Here is a 25,672-nt window from a genome sequence, read left to right on the forward strand (position 1 = left end):
ACTTTTTAAAAAAATCAGTTATTCCTTAATATCATCAAATATCTAATTGGTATTCAATTTTCTAGTAGTCTCAAATGTCATAATTTTTCCCCCTTCCATTTGTACAATAAAATCAGGATCTTTTAGTGGTATGAGGAATCATGCACTAAAGTTCTTTGTTTAGCATATTAGGGGATTTCTTAAGTGAAGAAGACCTTACAAACTATAACCCTGCCTGTGTCTTTAACTTGTTAACAGTCTGCTTGCCTGGACTGCCTGCTCATAGTTATAAGTGGAGATCTGTAGACATTTATGCTCTGCTACTCACACAAGGGGAATCTTAGGGTGTCTACTTTTCTAGCTCCTAGGAGTCTTCACTTTATTTTATTTTATTTTCTTTCTTTATTTAATTTATTTTTGGCTGCATTGGGTCTTTGTTGTGGTGTGCGGGCTTCTCATCGCGGTGGCTTCTCTTGTTGCAGAGTACGGGCTCTAGGTGCGCAGGTTTCAGTAGTTGTGGCGCACGGGCTTAGTTGCTCCGCAGCATGTGGGATCTTCCCGGACCAGGGCTCGAACCCGTGTACCCTGCATTGGCAGGCCGATTCTTAACCACTGCACCACCAGGGAAGTCCCTTTCCACCAGGGAAGTCCCAGGAGTCTTCACTTTAAAGTGTTGTTTGGACCAGACTTGTCTAATTATCATTTTCCAGGCCTTGAGAGGAAGCCAAATCTTTTACCTCGCCTTAAGTCTCTGCAGTGCATCTCTTGACCCTTATTCTCTGTATTCAAACTGCTTCTCCCAGATTTCGTTATTAATTCCAGGGGAGTCTTCATGAAATAGAATTTCTCAGGTCCTCTGATCTGATCTTACTATATACCCCTTTTGGTTTATACTAAGGGACACTGAAGCCCTAGAGAGGTGAACTGACAGCCCCAAGGTTGCATCACTAGTTAGAGGTACAGCCAGAAGTGGAATCCCAGTCTCAGCTGTTTTTTCTCCTCTGTTGTCCTAACCATATATCCAGCTTTCTGCCCATCCTGTATTTCCTCCTTTGACAACTAGCAGTGGAATCTTCTGAGACCACTTCTCTGTTCTTTACTCCAGTGCCCTGGTGTCAGCCGAAGATTTATAGTCTGTGAACTACAGCATTTAAAGCCATTTGACTTGTACTGTAGTTATATAATATTCTAGATGGATCTAGCCTTTCATTCTCAAGACTGCTAACTCCTCTGTCCATCAAGTACTTATTAGTACCTTCACTTCTTTTCTTTAGCCTTTGGAAGGATGTCACTTTCAACTTAAAAATCAGAGACATTGATGCAGCAACTGAAGCCAAGCATAGACTTGAAGAAAGACAAAGAGCAGAAGCCCGAGAAAGGAAGGAAAAGGAAATTCAGTGGGAGACAAGGGTAAGCTTGCTTTGGAAGCCTGCCTCAGTCTCCCTACTGCTGTTCCCTGAGCTGTAACTTATTTGTTCATTTCAGTGAGTACTGAAGTACCGAGTAAACATGGTGATGAATGAGATGAACACTCATTTCAGTGTTGGGGGGAGGGGGAGCACATAAAATAATTAAAGGTATGATATTATAGAAGTACAGAGCAAGTGTGTAACTGAATTCTCCCCTTTTCTTTTAGTTATTTCATGAAGATGGAGAATGCTGGGTTTATGATGAACCATTACTGAAACGTCTCGGTGCTGCAAAGCATTAGGTTGGGAAATGCAAGGTTTGCTCCTGGTGACCCAGGCAGGAGGCACAATGAAGTAACAGTCTTCCTTTGGGAGAACCTATTCACTCCCTTCTTATTGCAGTGGTTCCTATCTCAGGGATACTGGACTTTCTGATGCAGATGAACAATTAAAGCGAGAAAAGCTTCCCTTTTTCCTGTTCTGTGGCAGTTACAGTGTTGACTTCGGTCTTGAGAAAAAACTTCAGGTTTTGAAAACAAGATGTCTGCTCCTTTTCCAAATCCCACGTTATAAATCCCAGTCTCAAACTCTGCACTCTAGTATTGCTGTTGAGATATACAACATCTGTTTCCTAGCTCATATAATCTTGGGTTCTATATATATACACACACACACACACACATATATACATATATATAGGTGATGCCAGGTTTTTCATAAATACGCCATGTACTGTAAATATTGGTTCCTCTGAGTTGTTTTAGAAAATTTAGCACAATGTATTAAAACCACATGTTAGGAAATTTCATGGTCTTACCTACAATAACTTTTATTTTGGAATTGAACTATTATTAAATTGTATCCAACTCTGGACTACAGTTTAATTATACTCAGTGCTTCTTAAGCCTTCATAAAGTAATTTTTCCAACCTTTTTTTTTTTTTAGTGTGTTTCTTTTATTATTTTTATGATTAAACTTGAACCCAGTTATTTGGCAGCCTTGAATACAGGAGCTAGCTTTTTACAGGGACTCTTGAAGTAATGAAGGGGTCCATCCTTTTCTTTCCTTAGGCTCTGTGTTCTGTCTTTAGCCCCCACAATGCTATTGCGCATGTTTTAATTGAACTCTCAAGTAGTACACATAGGGCTACCGACATTTTATCCAAAAATATTTTATTGCCTTAGAGAATTTGGGAAGAATGTTTATTTTTAGATCCCCACCCCACACCGAAACAAAATATAATTAATAAAAGGAATGCCACAGCAGCAAATGGCTCATTCTGAAGGGCAATACAGAATTACCTTTATTTTTAAATACATTAAAAACAACAACACAGGTATTAGTATTAGCACCTCGCATTTAGGTACTAAGAAGACATCAATTACATAGGGCCTCTGAAGCCTGTCATACAGAACTGGATTCTCAATCTGAGAGGACCAGGACAGGCCAGGGCATCTCAGATGGCTCCTGCAAGCTTTTTGGTTACATTGGCCCACCTGCTAATTTCTCTCTGCAGCTGCTATAGTAACTGTTGGTTTGTTAGTCACAACAGGAGGGGCGGGGTGGGGGGAACGACAAATTCTATGATGCCAGTGCAAAAATTCAGTGGAAGCCCTAAGGCAGTAGTAGTGTAACTAACTTCATAAAATTCAAACACTTTTAAATACACAGTGCTTCAGGCCAATGAGATTGCAGTTTATTTGACTATTTTATGGTAGGGGAGAAGGTTAAGTCTTGATGTGAAAGCCCTGATATCAATAACAGGGATGGTACAATCTGCCAGCAGAGGAGAGGTTGGCAGGTAGGTTAGCTGCATCACTTCACAAGAAGAGTTTGAATCCTCACCGGAAGGGGTACCATCCTCTTCCGGCTCGTACTTCCCAAATCCAACAACCTGAAAGAGGCCAAAGACTTGAGGTGAGAGAGAATGCTGACAAAATTTGGGGACCTGTTAGGATCTCTGATACCAATCTAAACTCAGGGAATGGTAAACGTGCTAAATGACAGCCCTGGAAAGGACAGAGCTACGGCTTAGGTAACCATACTCACGTGAACGCTGAGCATTTTACTTCCTGGTCCTCTATGGGCCTTGAACCAGTTGACTAGGTCTGATTTTGAGAATGATTTCAGTGCTTCAATCTTAAAGGGGGAAGGGAGGACAGGAAAGAAAGAAAGCTTTAAAAGACTAACAGTGTATTTTCTGTAAGGATATTAAACATAACACCCTAGGCAGACCTCCTTGATCCTGCTTTTTGCACATCGTTTTATTCTTCCACGTTTCAGCTGGCTCCCAACCTTCTGGAGAAGGATAAAAATGAGCCTCTGACACACCTTCATGTTTCTTAGCAGTGACTGACCCTGACAGGTAGCAGATGGTGTAATTACAGCTGAGTACTGTACGCTGAGCCAAACCCATCACACCTTAGTGTCACCTCTCAGGTACATGGTAATGGTACACTCTGGCTTCTAATAGGAAAACCGCAGAACCTGAAGAGCTGGGCTGACTGAAGCCTCTTGTTAAATAACCCCTCTGCTTCAATATCCTTTGGTAATTCACCACATAGGGTTATAGTATCAGAGCTATGGATTGCAGTGCCCAGAGCTCTTTTCCATGGGATTTATTACTTTGGGCTAGAATTTGTCACAAAGACCTATACACAGAATCCTTAAATCTGGGGAAAGAACTCCATAAAATTGAGAACCAGAAGTTCTCAATTTTCTTTAAGTAGCTGAAGCCGTTTTTCTCCCAAACCTTATAGGGAACCTAAGCATATAATAAAAAAGTGAAAAAAAAATGTGTGTGTATATATATATATATATATATATATATATATGCAGAAGTGAATCCTGTACAGCAGAAATTAACACTTTGTAAATCAACTATACTTCAATTTTTTAAAAATGGATCTGAGTGAAATTGGGGGAGCAGAAGTAAGGATTAGCAAGCACCCTGCTCACTTGGCTACCTAAGGCTCTAGAGAAGCCAGTCTGGAAACAAGATTTGATCAATCACATCAAGGAATGGGCAAGTAAATAACTTGCCCCAGGTTTCTCTTCCACGCAATACCAATTTGCTTAGAATTGTGTCTCCTGTTAAATCAGGAGTCCCTTTCTGGGCTGTCTTACTCTGAAAACGGTGTTACTACCTCATGGGCAAGGCGATCAAAGAGATACTGCTGGGTCACCACTTCATTCCAGTTCCTGTCCACCTCCTCCCCAAGGTGGGTGTCCTCGCACTCCTTCAGCTTGATCAGAGCTGTGACCTGTTACCATCAGAAAGAGACACCCTCAGGTGTGGCCTCACACCAGTTCCCTCAGAACACACTTGGCCCTGTCCAGTCTGCTTTGTAATGGACCTGCCAGCATGATGGGGAGGGATGAAGCTGGGAAGACATGGTCAGATTAAGGGGGGGTGCTATAGAACTCAAGAACCAGCCAGCATACAGCACTGTTAAGACTGGTGTCTAGTTGTCATGAGGGCTTGGGTGGGCCAAGGAACAAAAGACCAGGCCAACACAGTAAAGTCACCTGGGTGTTGAATGCATCCTCAGTGAGGTTCTCGATCTTCTCCTCGAAGCTAGAAAGAAACTCTTCTATCTTCTTATCAACAACTTCAGAGCTGAAACAAAACACCTTCAATTACAAGTCATCAGTGACCAGGTCTCAAGCAGAAGGCAAAGGAGAGAATCAGGGCTAAGGCATATTTCCAGGAAAGAGGCTGAAGTGATATTCTCCCCTAAGCTGTGGGAGGGAAGGGAACGGTGAAGAACCCTACCCCTACCCCGCCTCTAGCCCGATTTCCTGGTATCCTCACAGGAAGCAGTAGACAGCCAGGCTGACCATTCCAAAGCTGAGAACCAACAAGGCCTTGTATTGGGTTGGCCCAAAAGTTCATTCCGTTTTTTTCCATAAGATCGGTCTAGTAGCGCTTAGTTGTCTTTAACTTCATTCAAAACAATTCTGTTAGACTGTATTGTGACAGCTGTCATATCAGTGTGCATTTAAAAAAATATATCAAAGTTGGTGAATTTTTGTGTAGCCATTTTAATATTGAATATGGAAGAAAAAGCAACATTTTCGGTATATTAAAAACGCAACTGAAACGCAAAAACAGATCTGTGCAGTGTATGGAGAAGACGCTGTGACTGACTGAACGTGTCAAAAGTGATTTGCAAAGTTTTGTGCTAGAGATTTCTCACTGGACAATGCTCCACGGTCGGGTAGACCAGTTGAAGTTGAGAGTGATCAAATCGAGACATTAACAGAGAAGGATCAGCATTATACCACACAGGAGAAGGCCAACATACTCAAAATATCCAAATCAAGCACTGAAAATCATTTGCACCAGCTGGGTTATGTTAATCGCGTTGATGTTTGGGTTCCCACATAAGTTAAGCGAAAAAACCTTCTTGACCACATTTCCCCATGCAATTCTCTACTTAAACGTAATGAAAACGTTCTGTTTTTAAAACAAATTGTGACAGGCAATGAAAAGTGGATACTGTACAATAATGTACAGAGATTGTGGGGCAAGCGAAATAAACTACCACCAACCACACCAAAGGCCGATCTTCGTCCAAAGAAGGTGACGTTGTGTATATGGTGGAATTGCAAGGGAGTCCTCTATTATGAGCTCCTTCCAGAAAACCAAACGATTCATTCCAACAAGTACTGCTCCCAGTTAGACCAACTGTGTCCAGGTGGTCAACAAAAAGTGTCCAGAATTAGTAAACAGAAAACACATAATCCTCCATGAGGATAACGCAAGACCGCATGTTTCCTTGATGACCAGGCAAAAACTGTTACACCTTGGCTGTTTAGTTCTGATTCATCCACTGTATTAGCCAGACATTGCACCTTCGGATTTCCATTTATTTTGGTCTTTCCAAAATTCTCTTAATGGACAAAATTTCCATTCCCTGGAGGACTGTAAAAGGCACCTGGGACAGTTCTTTGCTCAAAAAGATAAAAAGTTTTGGGAAGATGGAATCAGGAAGTTGCCTGGAAAATGGCAGAAGGTAGTGGAAAAAAATGGTGAATACATTGTTCAATAAAGTTCTTGGTGAAAATGAAAAATGTATCTTTTATTTTTACTTTAAAACCAAAGGAACTTTTTGGCCAACCCAATACCTTGCTTGTAGCATGAATGCCAGGTCGGGCATCCCTGCCTTTCTGGTCCTCAGATATGCCTGAAGAGAGGAAGTAGTGGCTAGCCCTGTAGTCACCATAGGACTTGAGTCAAGCCCTATGGGCCCACTCCTCATACTCACCATTGCTAAGTCCAGGATCAGGCCATCTATGAGCCAACCCCTGCAGCTGTGACTAAATGGGAATCAAATGGTCAGAGCTGCCTGAGGTTTAAGGATGCAGTCCCTATTCTCTGTGCCAAGAAAAATAATAGTTGGGCCCATCTACTCACTCGTTTACTCACTTGTATTTGGTTGCCTGAGTCCCCACGGTGACAGAGAATCCTAGAATCCCAGATGTATTCCTACAGGTAGGGTAGACATGGTACCTACAGCCAGAATGAAAAGTCCTATGAGCTCAGGCAGTCACCTAGGCCCTGTCCTCAGAGGCACTAGAGAGGAGTGGGAAGGGTTTCTGCTCATCCCTACTGGACCTGAAGGTCCTGGAAGAGGATCCATAAATGTGTACATGTATTTTACTCTCAGGTTAGAGTATCCAACCCTCTACTGAACTGTGGACCACAGGCTAGCTTTTTCTCTTGCTAATCTTGAAGCTTGACCAAACTGAGAGCCTGATCACAGTCCAAGATGCAAATTCCAGAAGTTTTGACCAGTAGGTACGACTCTAAGGCATGAAAGGACCAAAGAGCTCTGAGAGATTGCTCAGTCAGGATATCTGATAAACTTAAGCCTGCAAAGTAAGCCCCAGGTCTTATCTGAGCTCAATTTTCTTGCCAGCAGACTTACCCAAGGGTCTGCTTGGTTCGAAGGAAGTCAAAACAAGGCTCTTCCATGTGCATCTGTAATTCAACATACCATCAGCTCAACTCCTCCCAGCAGAGAAACTTCCATTTCTTCCCCCAAAAGTGTTACACATGACCCCAGAGTCCAGCCTCCCTCCTAAATCGCCCAGGCCCCTTGTCCATATTCATACTGGGTGAGAAACACTAAATAACCATCTCACCTACCAATCACAGATCTCTGACCACTCCCAAGTCCCTAGCCCTCAGGGAGAAAGGCCAGAAAGCCAGTCCTCACAGTGGGTCAGGGGCTCATGAACATCGTGACTCTCCTTTATGCAACTTACCACAAGCAGCTCCATAAGAGTGTATTCTTTCAGGCTCCTGGCACCTGACTGAAAGAAAAAGCTGATCTGACCAACTGAAAATCCAATGGCTTACAGGGCTTTTTAATAATCCAGCTATTCTCAGCAACCATTTATTCAGATATTCAGAAGAGTACTATCCCACTCTTCTCTTCCAAGAGTTCATCATACCCTCTTATTGCTATACTTTCTGCCTTCCCACAAAACAGGAGATCTGTGAGGACAGAAATCGTGCTTGATGATTTGTATTCCCAGCCCTAGCACAGAACTGCAGGTAGACATGGAGGTGAGTCAAATAATCCCTGACCTGCCTGCCAGCTCCTGCCCAAAGAACCCAGAGGACACAACCTAAAATCAAGTACTTGCAGTTCAAGGTCCTAAGGAGGAGAGCAGGAAATGTCTGGGTAACTGGACCTATTCCTCAGATGGAGAGGATATGAATAGGAGCTTCTGCAGCCACACACACGGACCCAAAACTAGTTGATAAGAAAAATGCATAAGAGGCAGATACCACACTTGGAGACCACATCCTGGCTATCCTGGAGACTGGCAAAACAACAGGATGAAAGAGGGCAGGAGGCCAACGAGCAAGTGTTGCCAGTGCATCCCAGTCAGACTCTTGCAGGCTCCTCTGATACAGACTCATTACTATTCCTTCCTGCTTCACCTGAGGAAGCTGAAGCCTCTGTGCCCTGCAAGCCCTGTTTATCAGCAACAAGATTTCCTGTATGCCTCTGAAAGGATTGCAACAAAACTATTCAAAACCTTGTATCAACTTCCTGTTCAAAATGCTCTCTGTGAGGAGGGAAGTGGTTTCCCCAAGGGAAGCAGTTTGTATTAGAAGCTAGTGCTAAGAGGTGATCCATGGAAAGCACCTCAACAGACTCCGTCTTACAATACAAAATCCTGCCTGAAACTGGAGAAATACTACTCTCTCTGGGTTAAGCACCAGAAATGTAGACAGGGCTAAGCAGGGCCAGGTCATACCATATATGAAGTGTGGGACCTGGTAGTCATTGCAGCTTCAAATAAGCTGAGAACCTGGAAAAAAAAACCAGGTAGCTACAGCCAGAGGAAGACAGGCTCTACAGACAAGCTGGGCCTCTAGGGAAAGATTCAGGCCCAGGGCCAGAAACACAGGAAAAGGACAAAGTGATGGTGAAGCCATGCAGCCCTGCCCAAAGTTCAGGCCAGGAATCTTCACAAGGCCAGACAGAGAAGTGACTTCCTCATGTAGACAATCCAGGACCATAGCAGCAGCTATAGGAGCCCCAGAGTTTGGGAAGTCTGAGATCAGTCTAGATAGACACAGGTCCCCATAGTCCTAGAAGTGAGTATGACTAACCACAAGCTAAAATAGTCTATGAGCCAATTGAGAGAGTTGCAGAGCTCTTCCTTATTTTAAGCACCATCCCATCTCTCCAGAATTATGTGGAAAAAATACAGGATTTGAGGACAGAAGGTATAAATTCGAGCCCCAGCTGGTATGATCTCAGGTAAATGAAGGACCTCAGATCCATCATCCATAAAACAGGTGATAAATCCTATCTCTCAGGTGCTTTGAAACCTTTAATTATGACTCTGGTATTCATTCTGTTTACTGTGTATTGGTTGACTGGCTATGTTTATTTTTGTCACATTTTTAAAACTGTCCTTTTAACAAATGTCCTCCTGCTCCTTGGCGTTCTGACATGGGAACATGTAGGAATTTCCAGCCATACTTCAGTCTCTGTCCCTCTGGACTAGTGGTTGGGTGATTAATAGAAGCACTGTGATTGAAAAAGGATCCATTTCACTGACAGGAACAATTTTTAAATGTAGTTGCTTCAAGAGTACAAATGACCCCAAGCATATAACCACAGAATAACTGCAAAAGGTCCTTGAAGAGCATAGGCTCACTTCTCCCAGATACTTTGGACCTTCCCCCAGGCTTTAGTGTCCTAAAGATACTTAGCCATGAGGACAGCTGTGTGCAAAGGGGCCACTGACCTGGTAGTATACAGTAACTTCAGAGTTGGCATCACCCTTGTTCAGAGCTCTCACTTTGCATAGGTGGTGGCCACTGGGCAGCTCTACCACCTGGAACTGCACAGGCATCTCCTGCTCCAGAGGCATGAAGTTCAACTTGCTGCAAAACAATCAGTGTGGGTTACTGAGGCCGTGCCTTTATCCTCTTACCTGCACCCCCAAACTGTGAAAAGGTCAGGCCTTCCACAGTCCCATCTGAATTGCTTTGTTTATATAACTAGCCTCAAAAAACCTACTACGAGAAGCATCCCCATTGTGGATTTAGTAATAACTGAGTTTTGGTCTCAAGGCCCTCATGCTATTAAGAACACATAACTCCCAAAGAGAAAACTCAAACCAATACTCACTCAACAACATATTTCAGGAAATCCATAGATTCCTAGGAGGCAAAAGAGAAGAAAATAACTATATTAGGCTCTCCTGACATTAATTTCACCCAGAACCAACTAATACCAATATTCTAACTGCTTGGGAAGCCCTGGAATGCATTAGGAAAGCAGATATCTATTATCCTAAATGCTGGTCATTCATTCACTGGGCTTATCATTCACTGATTCAATACTGATTATGTTTGTTGAATACTAAGGCTCTCAACTGAAGTGGCTCTTTTTCTGTTCTCCCTTGGTGCGTTTACCTGTTTACCTGTTTACCTGTCCACTGTGAAACTTTCCCCACTGAATCAAACTTAATTGTTCAGTTTACCCCACTAGGCTGTGTTTTAGAAACCTGGATCTATTAATACAGAGCCTGGCATAGAGTGAGTGACAGAATAATACTTAATACTAAGTGAATGATGTATCCCCTCCCCCTCTTAAGACTTGTTTTCTAACCTGTGAGGGATAAGTGGAGAGGTAAGCTTATCTCTAAAGTGGTTTCTGCCTGGGGCAATTCATGGTACTAAGTCCTCTGAACCAAAAGGACCCCTACACGGTACTCCCACTGTGCTCAGAGAAGCAGGCAGCTATTCCTGCTCTTCTCCATTTTTAAACTTTCTGTTGGCATGACAGAAACCAGGGCTGGTTTGGGGGTTGGGGGATAAAGACAGAGAAGTAGGGAGGATAGCAGCCAATCTCGAGAGTGGCCATTTATATATTCCATTAAAGGGCCAGTCCTGAGAAACTGGGAGGCCATGGAGGAAGAGGTCAAGAGCCAAACAGTTCAGGGACTGTCCGAACAAGCACTCCTGGCTGGAAGAGGCCTCAGTTAGTTACATGGTCCCACAGACACATCCAATTCAATATGGATCAAAACCAACTCCCCATATGGCCCCAAACCTACACTGTTCCTACTCCTCTACCAACCCACTGGTTCCAGTAAGAAATCTGGGCATCATCCTAGAGCCCTCCCTTCTCCCTCACCCCCACAGCCAATCAGTCACTGCCTTTGATCATCCTCTGCCTCATTATTTCTTAAGCATTTCTTTTTCATTTATTTTGCCTAACCTCAGGCTTCATCATTTTCACCTCAACTTTTTTATTATGGTAAAAATACATAAGTTTACTATCTTGACCTTTTTTAAGTGTAAAGTTCTGTAGTGTTAAGTATATTCACATTGTTGTGAAATGGAACGCCAGACTTTTCATCTCGCAACACTGAAACTCAATACCCATGGAAACAATGACTCCCCTTCTTTCCCTCCACAACCCCTGGTAACCACTATTCTACCTCCTGTTACTGTCACTACTCTAGAGATCTCATATAAGTGGAATCATACTTCATGTCAACTTTTATAACAGTTTCATAACTGGTCTCTCTGGATCTTTCTTAATGACAAATCCTCTTTTAAATTCTTCAGTGGTTCTCCATTTACTATAAGATAAAGCCCAAGCTCCGTAGCTTGACATACAAGTTTGACACACAAGTTCTGCCTAAGTATATGTGAATATATATATATATATACACACACACACACACACACACACACACACACACACATCCCTCACCACTCCCCAGCTCCCACTTTAATTTCTAAATTAAACTGTTTGTAGTTTCCACAGTCTTCAACAAAGGTAACCAATACCATATATTTACCAAACCCATTTAACTCAAAGTCCTGTCCAATAGCAGCAGTCTCCTTCATAAGAAAGTCTTGCTTAGCATCGGAGGGGCCAGGTTCCCTTCTAAACAGACTGTGACAATGCTGGCCTGCCAGACTACAGAGCTTCCCCTTTAGGGAAGAACTAATGCAATTCCAGAGCCCAGAATGGCATTCAAACCTGGCCAGCAGCAACAGAGCACCTCACACTCACTGTGCTTGTGACATTTCCTTGTACCAGGCCCTCAACAAAGAGCTGGGATTTTAACTCTCTGACGAAGCTCAGCAGAGACTCAAGGGAAAGGCCATCCATCAAAGCCCGATACTTGTCAATCATAGACCAACGGGCATATTCCAGGATTAAAAGCCGAACGTCTCTGTACAGAGAGCAGAAAAAAAAAGTTTTATTGTAAGAAATGAATCTTAAGGGTAAAGAAGGATTTGATTAAGTTTCTACAGATGATGTGTTCTAAAGAGACGCAATTTCTATCACAACTTAAGATAGGGAAACAATGTCATAATCACCAAAAAGCATTTAAAACTGCATATACAAACTATTACATAGATTATTAGCTCATTGGTACAACTCACTTATCTGTTTCAATTGCAAAATAAATTATTTCACATAAGCTGCCAGATGAGCCACACACCAATTTAATATTACTATTTTGATTTGAAATCTCACTAGCATTTATTAATTACTGGAGGTGATCATCATGGATATCTATTACTACAATGACAATACAGCATAAGTGGCTCCAGGCCAGAATCAGACTAACCCCTTCCCACACACAGTAAGCTGTTTGAACATGGCAAGTTACCTAACATTTGTGACTCGATTTCTTCATTTGTAAAACAAGGGAAATAATAATGGCTACCATTACAGAATTTTGGTGAGAATTAAATAAATAAGTGCACTTAAAAGTTCTTAGGTCTATAAAAAAAAAAGTTCTTAGGTCTAACACATAACAAATCTTCAATAAACAGGTGTTATTATTACTCTACCACATTTTAATAAAGTAGTATTCAGAAGTTATGGGATACACAGGCTATTTTTCATTATATCAATAGTTCCAGACAACTCTCCTTTCCAATTTATATTTGGTTATGAGCTTTTGTAACTTTTTGTGATCAGATTATTAGTTATTACATGTCTCTAATTCTTAACTGCTCCCTCCCCTGCTTTCGAATTTTGGACATTTATGGGCTCATTATAACTATGTCAAAAGCAGGGCCTCTATATAAAGTTGTGCTCTTCGTTTTCCATTTATAGATGCCCAGCAAGCAGATCAAGTAGGGGCTTGCAATCCTTGTGCACAAAGGGCTGTATCTGCTCAGAGGGAACTTTTTTCCCCTTCCACAAAGGCTCTACCTGCTGATAGAGGTTACCCCAAGGGTGTACTTTTTTCTGATTCACACAAAGGTAAAGAACAGGCTCTGATGAAAAGGCCCAGGAGGGTTGCCTATTAGCAGAGGGTTTAAGCATTAGTACACAGACTGTCAAGTTTTTTGCTCTCTTCTGGAACCCTGGATGAATTCTTGGATAGTTGCATTTGTCAGATAAGTGATGTGTTAGGCAATTTAACTCAGCTACTTAACATAACATCCAACACACTAAAATCACCATATAATCACCAGTAAGCAATTCTGAGCCACAACAAAGTCAGCATTTTTTGAACTGTTATTTACTTACAAACTTTGGAAAAAGCACCCTTTTTACCTTTAGCCTCTAATTAAGTATAGTAGGCTGCTTGCAGTCCTACTGACAGATAGCTACTTACACTGGGTTTAGAAATCCTATAACTCTGTGGGCTGTTTTCCTAAAACACAGCACATTTCTATCACATCTGAATTAGCACTGAAACTACAGCCTCATCCCCCACACTTAATTTCCAGGAAGGCAAATACTTTCAGGCCTTCAAAATATAAGCTGATCCCATCCATGTATACCCACTTGGCCAGAGTCTCAGGCTTGATGAGGATGTTAAAGTAGGTCTTCTTCAACTGCTCAGTTATCATTGTAAAGACAGCTGGTGTGGAATTGAACTCCGCTAAGTAGTCAATAATAAGCTGAAACAGCAGCTAAGAAGAAAAGAAAGAAGCACCTTAAGTGGAGAAGCATGGCAATCCACTAATGTTTAGGGGGAAAATGTTTCCCACTGGCTTTTACCAGGGGCCCAGTATGGTAACAGGCATTGCGCAGGACATAAGAGAAATACTAATGACTCAAAGAATCTTTAGGAGCTAAAATTCTCAATAACTGTCAAATTTGGAGCAATGAATTTTCTTTTTATTTTTTATAATTTTTATGGGTATTTTAAAACATTTTTCCTTCCAACTAAACTTAAAAATAATTTTATCCAGCATGTCCACTGCCCCTAAATGTGATTTTAATTGGGAGAATGTAATTTTGGAAATAATGACTTTATATCAACCTGTTCTATCCAGAAACATGACGAGTCTCTCCCTTATTTAAAGTCTTTTTTATATGCTTCAAAAACATTTAGTTTTCTTTAGATAGGTTCTGTACTTTTCTCTAAAATAATGTTGAGTAATAGATGTGATCATGGGTATCCTTGGCTTGTTCCCAACTTTAATGTTCAGCATTTCATCAGTTAGTGGAACATTTGCTGTTAGTCTTTTAATTAAGGTTTTTATTTTGGTTAAGTAACTTCCCTCCATTACTACTTATTAGGAATGACCACTCAAATTTATCAAATGATTTTTTGGGCATTTATCACTATATTCACATAGTGTTCCTCAACTGACTTGTGTTATAATGATTTATGTTCATCAACTTCCTAATACTGAACAACCAACCTTTGCATTCCTGGCACTTGGTCATGGTGAATTATTCTTTTTCTTCTATTGTTGAATTTAATTTTCAAGTTTTTAGAATGTTTGACTCTGTATTTCATAGGTGAAACTGATCTCCAGTTTTACATACATATTTATAGTCTATATCAAGTTTTAATGTTAAGGCTAGGTAAGCTTCATAAAATGAAGAACCTCAAATAGTTTTCTATGGTTTGTATTTTTAAAAAGCTCTCCAGGTAATTCCAAAACTTTAACATGTTTGGATTTTAAGCTAAATTATATTTAGGCTTTTGAAGGTTAGTAAAATATTCCATGGTGTCTCCTCCTAAGACCAATCTTTGTTCCCCGGGGAGACTGACAGGGATGAGGGTATAAAGGAGAGAACTATCTAAGATATGGAGGCTATATCACCTCTTAGCACAGGTCTAATTTCTGCCAGGTCCTCTCCTCCAGATTTTTTCTTGTATGAGTGCAGTTCCCCAAACTTTAATATATGTTCTACCCAAGAAACCAAGATATAAAATTTGTTGTTGGGTACATTATATTATTTTACCTGGTACTTGATGATCTAATCCTTTAGCTAGCATCCCATATTATTTCTTCCTTTACTGATGAAGTTTTTGACAAAGTCACACTGAAACATATTCTTTACCAAAAGATAAATCACTGACAAGATATAAACTCTGTTTCTAAAGAGTCAGAAACTTAGAAGGAAAACAAGACACACACACTTGAAACAATGGAAAAGAGTGCAAGAAGAGGAAGAAACAACACAAACATCTGAGTTCTACTCTATGTCAGGCAATGTGTCAGGTGCTTTAAATTTGTCCTTGCTGTATGGCATGAAATTATGCTCAAACCAGTCCTTAACACCAGTGTTGGCTGCAGAGAAACTGACAGCAAAGGGAAGTGAAATCAAGCCTGAAGCACAGGCTGTGTTGTATCCATTACTAATGCATACAACACTGATTAATGTAATTAATTAATTAATATATGTTGGTCTTGTGCGCCCAAAGTTAGAATACCTGTCATCAGCCAAAAAAACACAATAATTCATATTAATAACATTCCTTTCTATGTGCCGCACCTCATGCACAAGCCTCTATGCTTGGTGCTATAGGCACAACAAACATAATATTTTAAAGCTGCCTGTGAGGAAATTAGAGCACTGTACTTACAGGTAGTTTGTGGTTGAATCCTTTCACTCGAATAATTAAACCATGTTCTCCAGCTACCAGCTTATACTCCAGCTGTGCCACATCTGCTTCATAAGCTGGTTCCGCAAGGTTATGGGTAAGGATATTGACAAAGATATCAAAGAGGACCACACTAAGAGTATAAAATGCAAATAGCATCATTAATTGGCAAGAAATAGACAAATGGATTTGCTTTGACTTAGAGTAAGAAACTTCACTTTTATAAAGATGTTAATTCACTACTCCAGAATGTAAAACCATATATACTAATTGAGTTCAAAGGTAAATACAGCATACCCAGGACTCAGTTTCACAGGGGCATTACAGAACTCCCACCTTCAGCAATGCTTCCCTATCTTTTTCATGTCGCACACACAGAGAAAATGTAATACTGGGTTGGCCAAAAGGTTCGTTCAGTTTTTTCCGTAAGATGGCTCTAGTAGTACTTAGTTGTCTTTAACTTCATTTGAAACAATTTTGTTAGATTGTATGTTACAGCTGTTATATCAGCGTGTATTTAAAAAAAGACATCAAAAATTGGTGAATTTTTGTGTAGCCATTTTAATATTGAAGATGGAAGAAAAAACAACATTTTTGGCATATTATGCTTTATTATTTCAAGAAAGGTAAAAACACAAGTGAAACTCAAAAAAAAAATTTGTATAGTGTATGGACAAGGTGCTGTGACTGATCGGACATGTCAAAAGTGGTTTGCAAAGTTTTGTGTTGGAGATTTCTCACTGGACGATGCTCCACGGTCAGGTAGACCAGTTGAAGTTGATAGCGATCAAATCGAGACATTAACTGAGAACAATCAACGTTATACCATGCAGAAGATAGCCGACATACTCAAAATATCCAAATCAGGCAGTGAAAATCATTTGCACCAGCTTGGTTGGTTAATCACTTTGATGTTTGGTTTCCACATAAGTTAAGCGAAAAAAACCTTCTTGACCATATTTCCACATGCGATTCTTTACTTAAACATAATCAAAACATTCTGTTTTTTTTTTTTTTTTTTTTTTTTTTTTTGCGGTACGCGTGCTTCTGACTGTTGTGGCCTCTCCTGTTGCGGAGCACAGGCTCCGGACGCACAGGCTCAGCGACCATGGCTCACGGGCCCAGCCGCTCCGCGGCATGTGGGATCTTCCCAGACCGGGACACAAACCCGTGTCCCCTGCATCGGCAGGCAGACTCTCAACCGCTGTGCCACCAGGGAAGCCCAAATGTTCTGTTTTTAAAACAAATTGTGACGGGCGATGAAAAGTGGATACTGTACAATAATGTGGAACAGAAGAGCCCGTGGGGCAAGTGAAATGAACCACCACCAATCACACCAAAGGCCGGTCTTCATCCAAAGAAGGTGATGTTGTGTATGTGGTGGGATTGCAAGGGAGTCCTCTATTATGAGCTCCTTCCAGAAAACCAAACGATTCATTTCAACAAGTACTGCTCCCAATTAGACAAACCGAAAGCAGCACTCAACAAAAAGTGTCCAGAAATAGTCAACAGAAAACACATAATCTTCCATCAGGATAACACAAGACTGCATGTTTCTTTGATGACCAGGCAAAAACTGTTACAGCTTGGCTGGGAAGTTCTGATTCATCTGCCGTATTCACCAGACATTACACCTTCAGATTTCCATTTATTTTGGTCTTTCCAAAATTCTCTTAATGGAAAAAATTTCAGTTCCCTGGAAGACTGTAAAAGGCACCTGGAACAGTTCTTTGCTCAAAAAGATAAAAAGTTTTGGGAAGATGGAATTATGAAGTTGCCTGAAAAATGGCAGAAGGTAGTGGGAAAAAAATGGTGAATATAATTAAGTTTTTAGTGAACATGAAAACTGTGTCTTTTATTTTTACTTAAAAACTGAAGACACTTTTTGGCCAACCCAATATTTATACTGCACAATGGGGTAAGTGTAAAATGCATGAAAGGCAACTGGCCCAAAGGCTCTGGTTATCCCTGCGGCCTAGGTTTTCTGACTGAAAAATCAAAAAACTGAGGAAATGGAGGAGGGTAATGCATTTTTTAAACTGAATATTAATAATGTTAGTGCTGCTTGTGAGATTAAGGCTGGATTTTACAGGTTAAGTGGCAAAAGAAAGGAAGAAGTATACTAACGTTTCCTGAGCACCTCCTATGATTCAGGTACATTTTAGGCTCTCTGACCTCCCACAACCTACATAAACATGTAAGTAATTTGCTAAGAACAAAGTATAATCAGATTCCTTGGCAGGAATCTGATTATAAATACAGGAATCTGATTATAAATAATCTCTAAATACAGGTCAACAGATCCATTAGTCCTCATTACAGACTGAAAGCTGACCCAAACTCATCTCTAAGGAACTTTCTCAATCCAGTAATTCTATGACTAGCCTAAACTGTCAGCATGTTTTACAAATGGGTGCTGGAGATGGAGCAGCCACAATTCCATCTTAGTGATTAGTATTGATACAAATAATTTGTTTGGGGCACATAAAAACACATAAATGAGGAGCATAGCTCAAGTCTGACAGAGAAAAATGATAAAATGATTCAGAAATAAACAAACAAAATAGTCTTCCAATAATAAAAAAAATATTTTCCAGAAAAGAGGACAATTTCTTACTTTGCTGCAGACTTCTGTATCAAAGGTGAGATCAGATGGAAACGTATATATGCTGAAAGAAAAAAGACCCTAAATAAGAAAATATAGGCCAGAGGCCTCAAATATTTAATACATCTGCTATTTTCCCCTAATATTATGTTGTTTTAAAAATTCTGAAACAAACCACTAATCCTTAAATCCTCATTACATTTTTATCCTTAAGGGTTCTTAGAAAGTATTATTTACCATTCCAAATAGTGTCCAGAAGGTACACTTTAATCTACGGGAAGACCAGATACATAGACAGATATGCAGAGAGGCCTAAGAATACTCTTATTATCAATAGCTTTGGTCAGGAAAAATGCTTACAGAGGTATACATGTCAAGAACATTAAGGGAAAAATCCCAATGCTCACAGAAAGTTATAGCAGCGCCTTTCCAAGGAAGCTGAATAAATGTTACGAACATTTTTAGACACTCTTATAATCTGTTCAAGAAAAATTGAGTAAACACCTTCCCAGTGAACTCAAGAATCCCTCAGAACTAGTCCAGTTGTGTTAAGGTTAGGGATTTGGGTTAAATGGCAGCCAAGAGCACTCAGCCTTTGATTCCAAGTTGCTTCAGTAAATTCCAATGCCATGCACAAGAACAGAAAATAAAAAAGCAACACAGTTTGGGCTACCGTGTTGAAGATAAGAGCTTTAGAGTCTGTTTAACTATATACTATGCTTCCTTTACGCTGAAAAGCAAAATAGTAGAGGGAGACAGATAGAGGATATTTCACATTTGTAATGCTGGACTCAGCTATCTATTGTATCTAAGAATAATTTCTTTCAGCTACTCTTACTTTCTTTTTAACAATAATGTTCAAAAAACACCACCTATTCCCTAGGATGGCCAAACACCTGGCTCTGCTTTCATATAACTGAAAGAAAAATATCCAAAAATAATTTCATTTTAGGCTTGAATCCTTATATACTTCCTGGAATCTATAATGTCCATAAGAATTTCTGTGATAGCACAGGAGCACAGTATGGATCTGATAGATAAGCCTAGAAAAGGTCTTCAAGTAGAAGGGGAAGGGGAAAGAGAGGGAGGTGATAGACACAGAGGGAAAAGGTTGCTAGAAAGTGGAAAAAGATTTGTTATACTTATTTCACTATTATTAAGGAGGGAAATATTTTACCTTTGGGGATTTTGAATTTGTTGTCTTTCTTATACCATAGGCAACCTTGTGGAGTATTCACAATTTTAACAGGGTATTCGGTCTCTGGACAATCAAAAGCCTTCAACATGAAATCTGTGGCTAACAAAAGTGAAAGGTAATAAATCATTCAGTTATCTCAACAGGATTGCCACCAATCTGTTCCTGGTTTGGGAAGTGTAAGTTTTCTTTGTGGCAAACATAAGTCAAATTCAAATGCTGAAATACAATAAATTATTAGAACAATACTAAAAAGAAAGTCCTCTTGGCCTTAAACTAAATGAACTCTGAAGATGTAATTTCCCAAGAGTTGATTCTGATCTCTCCATATTCAGCTTCATTCTCTTTCTCAGAGACAATCTTAACTGAAAGGGACCTTTGGTCAGAATAGTTGTATAAACCAATTTATGAATGAATGCATTCTTGAATGAGAATGTCTTTTACCAAACTTACAGAGTTTTTAAAAGTTAACAAAATAGTTCTGCTCAAACAACGTCAAATTTGTCCTTTAAGTTAATGAAACATAAATTGTTTCATCAACACTCAGGTGCGAAATAGCTAACTTAAGAATTAAAAAAAACGTACTGGCTATATTTACTTAAAAAAAAAGGGTTGTTTAGATACTTAAAGTTAAAGATGCAGAACTGAATTATCTAAAATATGCAAGACTTTTTGTATAAAAGCATTTTTTTTCCTGAGGTTAGATTCATATATAACATAAAATTAACCATTTTAAAGTGAACAATTCAGGGGAATTTAGTATACTCACAGTGTTGTGCAACTACCATTTCTTTCTAGTTTCAAAACATTTTCATCAGCCCCAAAGGAAACCTCTCTACCCATTAAGCAGTCACTCCCCATTACCCACTCCCCCCAGCCACTGGCAAACATCAGTCTGAGTTCTGTCTCTATGGATTTACCTATTCTAGATATTTCATGTAACAGGAATCATACAATATGTGACCCCTTGTGTCTGTCTTCTTTCACTTAGCATAATGTTTTCAAGGTTCATCCATGTTATAGCATGTATCAGTACTTCATTTCTTTTAATGACAGAATAATACTCCATTGCATGTATATATACCATAATTTGTTTATCCATTCATTCATTGTGGACACTGGCTGGTTCTACCTTTTGGCTTTTGTATATAATGCTCCTATGAAAGTTTATGTACATGTATTTGGTTGAATACCTGTTTTTAATTCTTTAGGGTATATACCTAGGAATGGAATTGCTGGGAAAAATGGTATTCTGAGTAAAATTAGTTATATACAACTGTAACCTTTGTCCTAGACCAGTGACTTTCTCACAGTTAGAACTGTTTTCCATTGCAAGCTAGCAGACAGATAACACACACATATACCTACTGAGAACAAAAGTTCTTAAAATAATACCCTTTCTTTATTCAGTGAAACATTTTGCTATTTTCTACTCTGATTTTTTTTAGTGCTTTCACAACTCATTACACTGACCTCAAAACCCATTACATTGATTTCACAACCCTCTAATGTGTTGCAACCTGTAGTTTGAAAAACACTAGAACAATTGGACAAGATAATGGCAATTCCTACAGAGACTCACATGAAAGGATCAGCTATCATAGACAAGAAAAAGTCTCAGGATTATGTTTAAGTCCTGTTTCCTGCATTCACCAACTGAAGATCCAGGACAAGTCACTTTGCTTTTTTGAGCAGCAGTTTTCTCATTTGGAAAAGTAAGAACTGTAATGCTTATCCCAGAGATAACTGGGAAACTCAAATATGAATTCAAATGATACTTTGTAAAATATAACATACTACAGAGGTGCTATTTGTTTTAATATTAGACATGGATGGATTATGTACAATGATTGCTATTTTACTGACCTATGTACTTGTTTTCCGCTGGAAGATGAAGATCTGGATTTAATTCAAAATTACTCTCCCACAGTTCAGCCCAAGAGTTTTCAATATCTGTAGAGATGAAAGACAAACTGATCCAATAAAGAACAAATGATCAGAGTTCTATTAATAACAAACCAGTCAACAACTGGCCTTCACAAATCAATTCTCTTTTCTCAGAAAAGCTGTGAGTGACATATCCAGGCTTTCTAGACTCCTGCTACTCAATGTGCAGTCTCAGCAGCATTGTTATCATCTGGGAACTTTGTTAGAAATGCAGAATTGCAGGCCCTATTCCAGAGCTACTGAATCCTAATCTGTATTTTAATAAGACCTCCAGGTGATACATATGTACATTGAAGTTTGAGGAGCACTTTTTAAAACACAGTCAAAAGTCTGCCCCCAAACTACCAATACAATAGGATTTTCTCACTAGCTAATAAATACAGACATAAACATTGCAGAAAATAATTTTCTGCAAAGCAGTATAAATAATTTTCATTTCAAAGTAAACTACTGAAAAAAATACATAAGTTCTTCCCACAGGAACTATCAGACAAATTATTAAGGAAAAAACTTCCCAGGTGAATCATATACCTAAATGTAGGACAATTTTAAAATATTTTACCTTCCATACTATACTGAGTCCCAAACCATTTCTCCTTGAGGTCACATTTTCCCTCATTAGCACCAGACAGTAGAACAAGATTTGCCTTTTGAGGAACTAGCTGATTAAGGGCTTCAGCAATGACCTAATTAGGGGCAGGGGTGAAGGGGGAGTGGGGAGACACATACAAAACAATTATAACTTTAACCTAATACATCTCTATTAAAAAGGCAAAGCCACATTATGTTAGGCACCCCAAGATCCTAGCATCTTGATGCTCATGAAACTATCTGTCTATAGTCCATGAACACCCTAATTTACAAAACTACATTAGTCTATCAGCTGTTTCTAACATGTTTCTTCAGAATGCTTAAACAGCACTCATCTCAAATCCTACATAATAAGAGGACTAGCAGTGAAAAGAGTTACCATTTACTAAGCTTTTACTATGTGCTAGGTAGTGTTTAACATACATTATTTTATTTAATCCTAAAAACAACCCTAAGGTATACCCATTTTACAGAAAGCACTCAGCCTCAGAGGTTAAAGTTTAAATAATTTGTTCAGGTTAAAGATTCTATAATCTGCACAGAACAACACACCTAGAAGTGGCAAAAGTGGAGTTCTAACCAAGTTTGTTCATAATTCCAAAAACTATGCTCTTAACTGCTATGTATTATACTACCTTATACACAAGAATCAGTAAAATGATCCCAAGGTAGGGCCTCCTTCAATAATCCTTCAGCTATGATAAGGACTAAACATAAGATTTTTGTGGGTTAGATTTGAAACCCTAACTAGCACTTCAACACCATCTCTTTGAGAAAAAAACAACAAATAGTGGTTCAGAAAAAAATACTTGGACCCCTGGGCACAACCATCCTAGAGAAATGACAAGAATGTATGGTTACTGCTTCTTCCTTTACCTTTCCCCATCCCCTTTAAAATCAGTAGTTTTAGAATACCCTATATCAAAGTCTGTCAACCTTGGCACTATTAACACTTTGGGCCAGATAATTCTTAGTTATGGAGTGCCATCTTCTGCATTGTAGAATGTTTAGCAGCATCTCCGGCTTCTACCCACTAGATGCCAAGAGCACTCTCCAGCTATGACAACTGAAATGTACCCAAGCATTGACAAATATCCCATGGGGGCAAAATCACCCTGGTTGAGAACTGCTACCCTATATGGAGCGAAATGACTTATTTCCCAGGACTAGTGGAGCAAAGACCTGACCAACTATTTATTTATGTGTAATATTTATTATCCCTAAGTCATATATTTTGAATTCAGGGAATCATATTTTTCTTGTACATATTCTCAAAATGATTAAAATTTAATTGTCCAGGGTGTCCAACAGAATTAAAAGGCAAGCTAAACAAGTATGTTTAGCATCTAAAGTACATAATTCTTAATGACTTTATGTTAGTAGATGTTTCAACACTTGAAAAACAGTGGGAATAGTACCTAAGAAGAGGACTTGGTTTTCTCCTCATATTAAACCACAGTCATATACAAGAATCAGGAAAAATTACCCACAAAACTACTGATATTTCTTCTGTTTAAACAAACAAAAAACTTGACTAAACATAACCAAGTTTTCTCCATTCCCACAGTTCTTAAGTACCTCTATGTACTTTCTCACCCTCCTCTTTCTCTAAAAGTAAATTTTAGAAATGGAAACCTCCTTACTTCTGGCTTGTATTCAAAAAGAAGCTGATCTCCAGTGAGAAAGTCCTGTAGTGGGTACAGCTGCATGTTTTCACACATGTTTTCCACATACTCAACTGGATCTGTCTGTAAAGAGGTAAGATTATTTCACACCAGAAATTCTCCATTATTATCCTTAATGTGCCACAAAATATTAATAGTTATCTCTTTTTTTTTTTTTTTTTTTGCGGTACGCGGGCCTCTCCCGTTGCGGGGCACAGGCTCCGGACGCGCAGGCTCAGCGGCCATGGCTCACGGGCCCAGCCGCTCCGCGGCACGTGGGATCTTCCCGGCCGGGGCACGAACCCCGCGTCCCCTGCATTGGCAGGCAGACTCCCAACCACTGCGCCACCAGGGAAGCCCCTATCTCTTTTTTTAACAATGAAACCAAAAGCTTCCAACAGATACAACCAGATGTAACTGCAGCTTAAGAATCTGATGCTCAGAATTCTACAAAAAATTTAGCCAGAGAACTAAAGTAGCTTAACCTAACACCCCTCCAATCCCCCATACTGAGCCCTACAACACACGAGGCTCTAATCACATCACAGCGTCTTCATCGAAGAAATTACAACACTGAACTTTAAAGGTCTGTTTACATGTCAAGTGCCCCACATGACTATGAAGTCCCTAAAGACAGGGTCTTCATCATTTTATCACTACAGCACTATCACCTAAAAACTATTTGTAAGCATAAATCAAAATCAATATATCAACAGAAATCAAAATGTGTCATTACATAAGTCTTGCTATAAGTGGTTAAATTAATCAGTATATTATCTCAATTTAAAACTGAAATAATGACAGAAAGTTCACTAACCTATGAAATGGAAATACTTTTCCAGAGGAAAGCAACCAATTCAAGTATTGATATTTACTGAGTACCCAAATGCACAGAATCTTAAAACTGACAGGTCCTTTAGACACCAAGTGGCTCCATTCCTACATTTTAGAATGAGGAAATGTACTCAGATTGATTAGGTGACTTGCCCCAGATCACACAATAAGTGATAGGTGAGTAGACACTAGAGCTTGGGCCTCTTAACATAGCAGTGAACACTCTTTCCCAAAATACCATACTGCCCAGTCCTTCCCTAGACAATCTGGGCTGTTCTCTCATCTAACAGAAGACAGAACAGAAGTGAAGGTTACTACATTCATGGAGGAGAAATGAGACATGCATACATCAAATTAGAGATCATAGGTATATGCTACCTACTACATTATCACATTCAGATAGAATATGGAAAAAGTATGGAAAGATTCATTGTTACCTTTTTTTGCTCCACCTCAGGAAACATTCCTGAATCAAGTTTATTAGTCACTAAAGTGCTACTATTTTGTGTTGTGTGTGTGTGTGTGTGTGTGTGTGTGTGTGTGTGGAGGTTAAGGTACCTTTTTTTTTGAAGTATAATTGACTTATAACATTATATTAGTTTTAGGTGTACAACATAGTGATTCCATATTTTTATATATTACAAAATGATCACCACAGCAAGTCTATTTACCATCTGTCACCTTACAAAGTTATTACAGCATTATTGACTATATTCCCTATGCTATACATTACATCCCCATGACATTTATTTTACAGCTGGAAGTTTGTACCTCTTAATCTTCCTTGCCTATTTCACTTATCTCCCACTCTTTCAAGTGCTATTATTGTTTAAAGTGACTCCCTCTACTCTGTTCTAAATTTTTTAACCAGTTATTTTCACCAGCCACTTATTTTTGTAAGTTAACTGTTCTATTCAGCTTCCTACAAAATTGAGTGATTCAAAATATTTCCTATGAGAAAACAGGACCCTGGCTAAAAGTAGATCTTTGGTGCCAAGGCAATGGACAAAGTACTAGGAAAAAAAAAAAAACACTTAAATGCTATCCTTTAATTTTTTTTTAAGATATAATTCACATACCA

At 39.4% G+C, this 25,672-nt stretch overlaps 2 protein-coding genes across 12 annotated transcripts in view; one reads left to right on the forward strand and one right to left on the reverse strand.

Annotated features, from left to right (window-relative positions):
• OSBPL9 (oxysterol binding protein like 9) overlaps positions 1 to 2,321 on the forward strand; it is a 169,051-nt gene extending 166,730 nt beyond the window's left edge. For all 8 annotated transcript variants that reach the window (XM_067726130.1, XM_067726131.1, XM_067726132.1 and 5 more), the window contains 2 exons: positions 1,254 to 1,389; positions 1,616 to 2,321. In XM_067726130.1, the coding sequence (XP_067582231.1) occupies positions 1,254 to 1,389; positions 1,616 to 1,690 (211 nt within the window). In that variant the 3' untranslated portion in view covers positions 1,691 to 2,321. The remainder of the gene's footprint in view (positions 1 to 1,253; positions 1,390 to 1,615) is intronic.
• Positions 2,322 to 2,662: 341 nt separating this feature from the next.
• NRDC (nardilysin convertase) overlaps positions 2,663 to 25,672 on the reverse strand; it is a 91,425-nt gene continuing 68,415 nt past the window's right edge. For 3 of the 4 annotated variants that reach the window (XM_067726115.1, XM_067726114.1, XM_067726112.1), the window contains 17 exons: positions 23,737 to 23,841; positions 22,065 to 22,188; positions 21,422 to 21,508; positions 19,538 to 19,657; positions 18,373 to 18,424; positions 15,738 to 15,888; positions 13,697 to 13,824; positions 11,957 to 12,119; positions 10,055 to 10,086; positions 9,669 to 9,807; positions 7,662 to 7,709; positions 7,322 to 7,374; positions 6,820 to 6,903; positions 4,917 to 5,007; positions 4,535 to 4,651; positions 3,438 to 3,527; positions 2,663 to 3,282 (listed from right to left, as the gene is read on the reverse strand). In XM_067726115.1, the coding sequence (XP_067582216.1) occupies positions 3,085 to 3,282; positions 3,438 to 3,527; positions 4,535 to 4,651; positions 4,917 to 5,007; positions 6,820 to 6,903; positions 7,322 to 7,374; positions 7,662 to 7,709; positions 9,669 to 9,807; positions 10,055 to 10,086; positions 11,957 to 12,119; positions 13,697 to 13,824; positions 15,738 to 15,888; positions 18,373 to 18,424; positions 19,538 to 19,657; positions 21,422 to 21,508; positions 22,065 to 22,188; positions 23,737 to 23,841 (1,782 nt within the window). In that variant the 3' untranslated portion in view covers positions 2,663 to 3,084. The remainder of the gene's footprint in view (positions 3,283 to 3,437; positions 3,528 to 4,534; positions 4,652 to 4,916; positions 5,008 to 6,819; positions 6,904 to 7,321; positions 7,375 to 7,661; positions 7,710 to 9,668; positions 9,808 to 10,054; positions 10,087 to 11,956; positions 12,120 to 13,696; positions 13,825 to 15,737; positions 15,889 to 18,372; positions 18,425 to 19,537; positions 19,658 to 21,421; positions 21,509 to 22,064; positions 22,189 to 23,736; positions 23,842 to 25,672) is intronic. The other variant, XM_067726113.1, reaches the window with a different exon arrangement.

This window comes from Pseudorca crassidens, chromosome 2, assembly GCF_039906515.1.
Source record: "Pseudorca crassidens isolate mPseCra1 chromosome 2, mPseCra1.hap1, whole genome shotgun sequence".
Lineage (NCBI taxonomy): Eukaryota > Metazoa > Chordata > Mammalia > Artiodactyla > Delphinidae > Pseudorca > Pseudorca crassidens.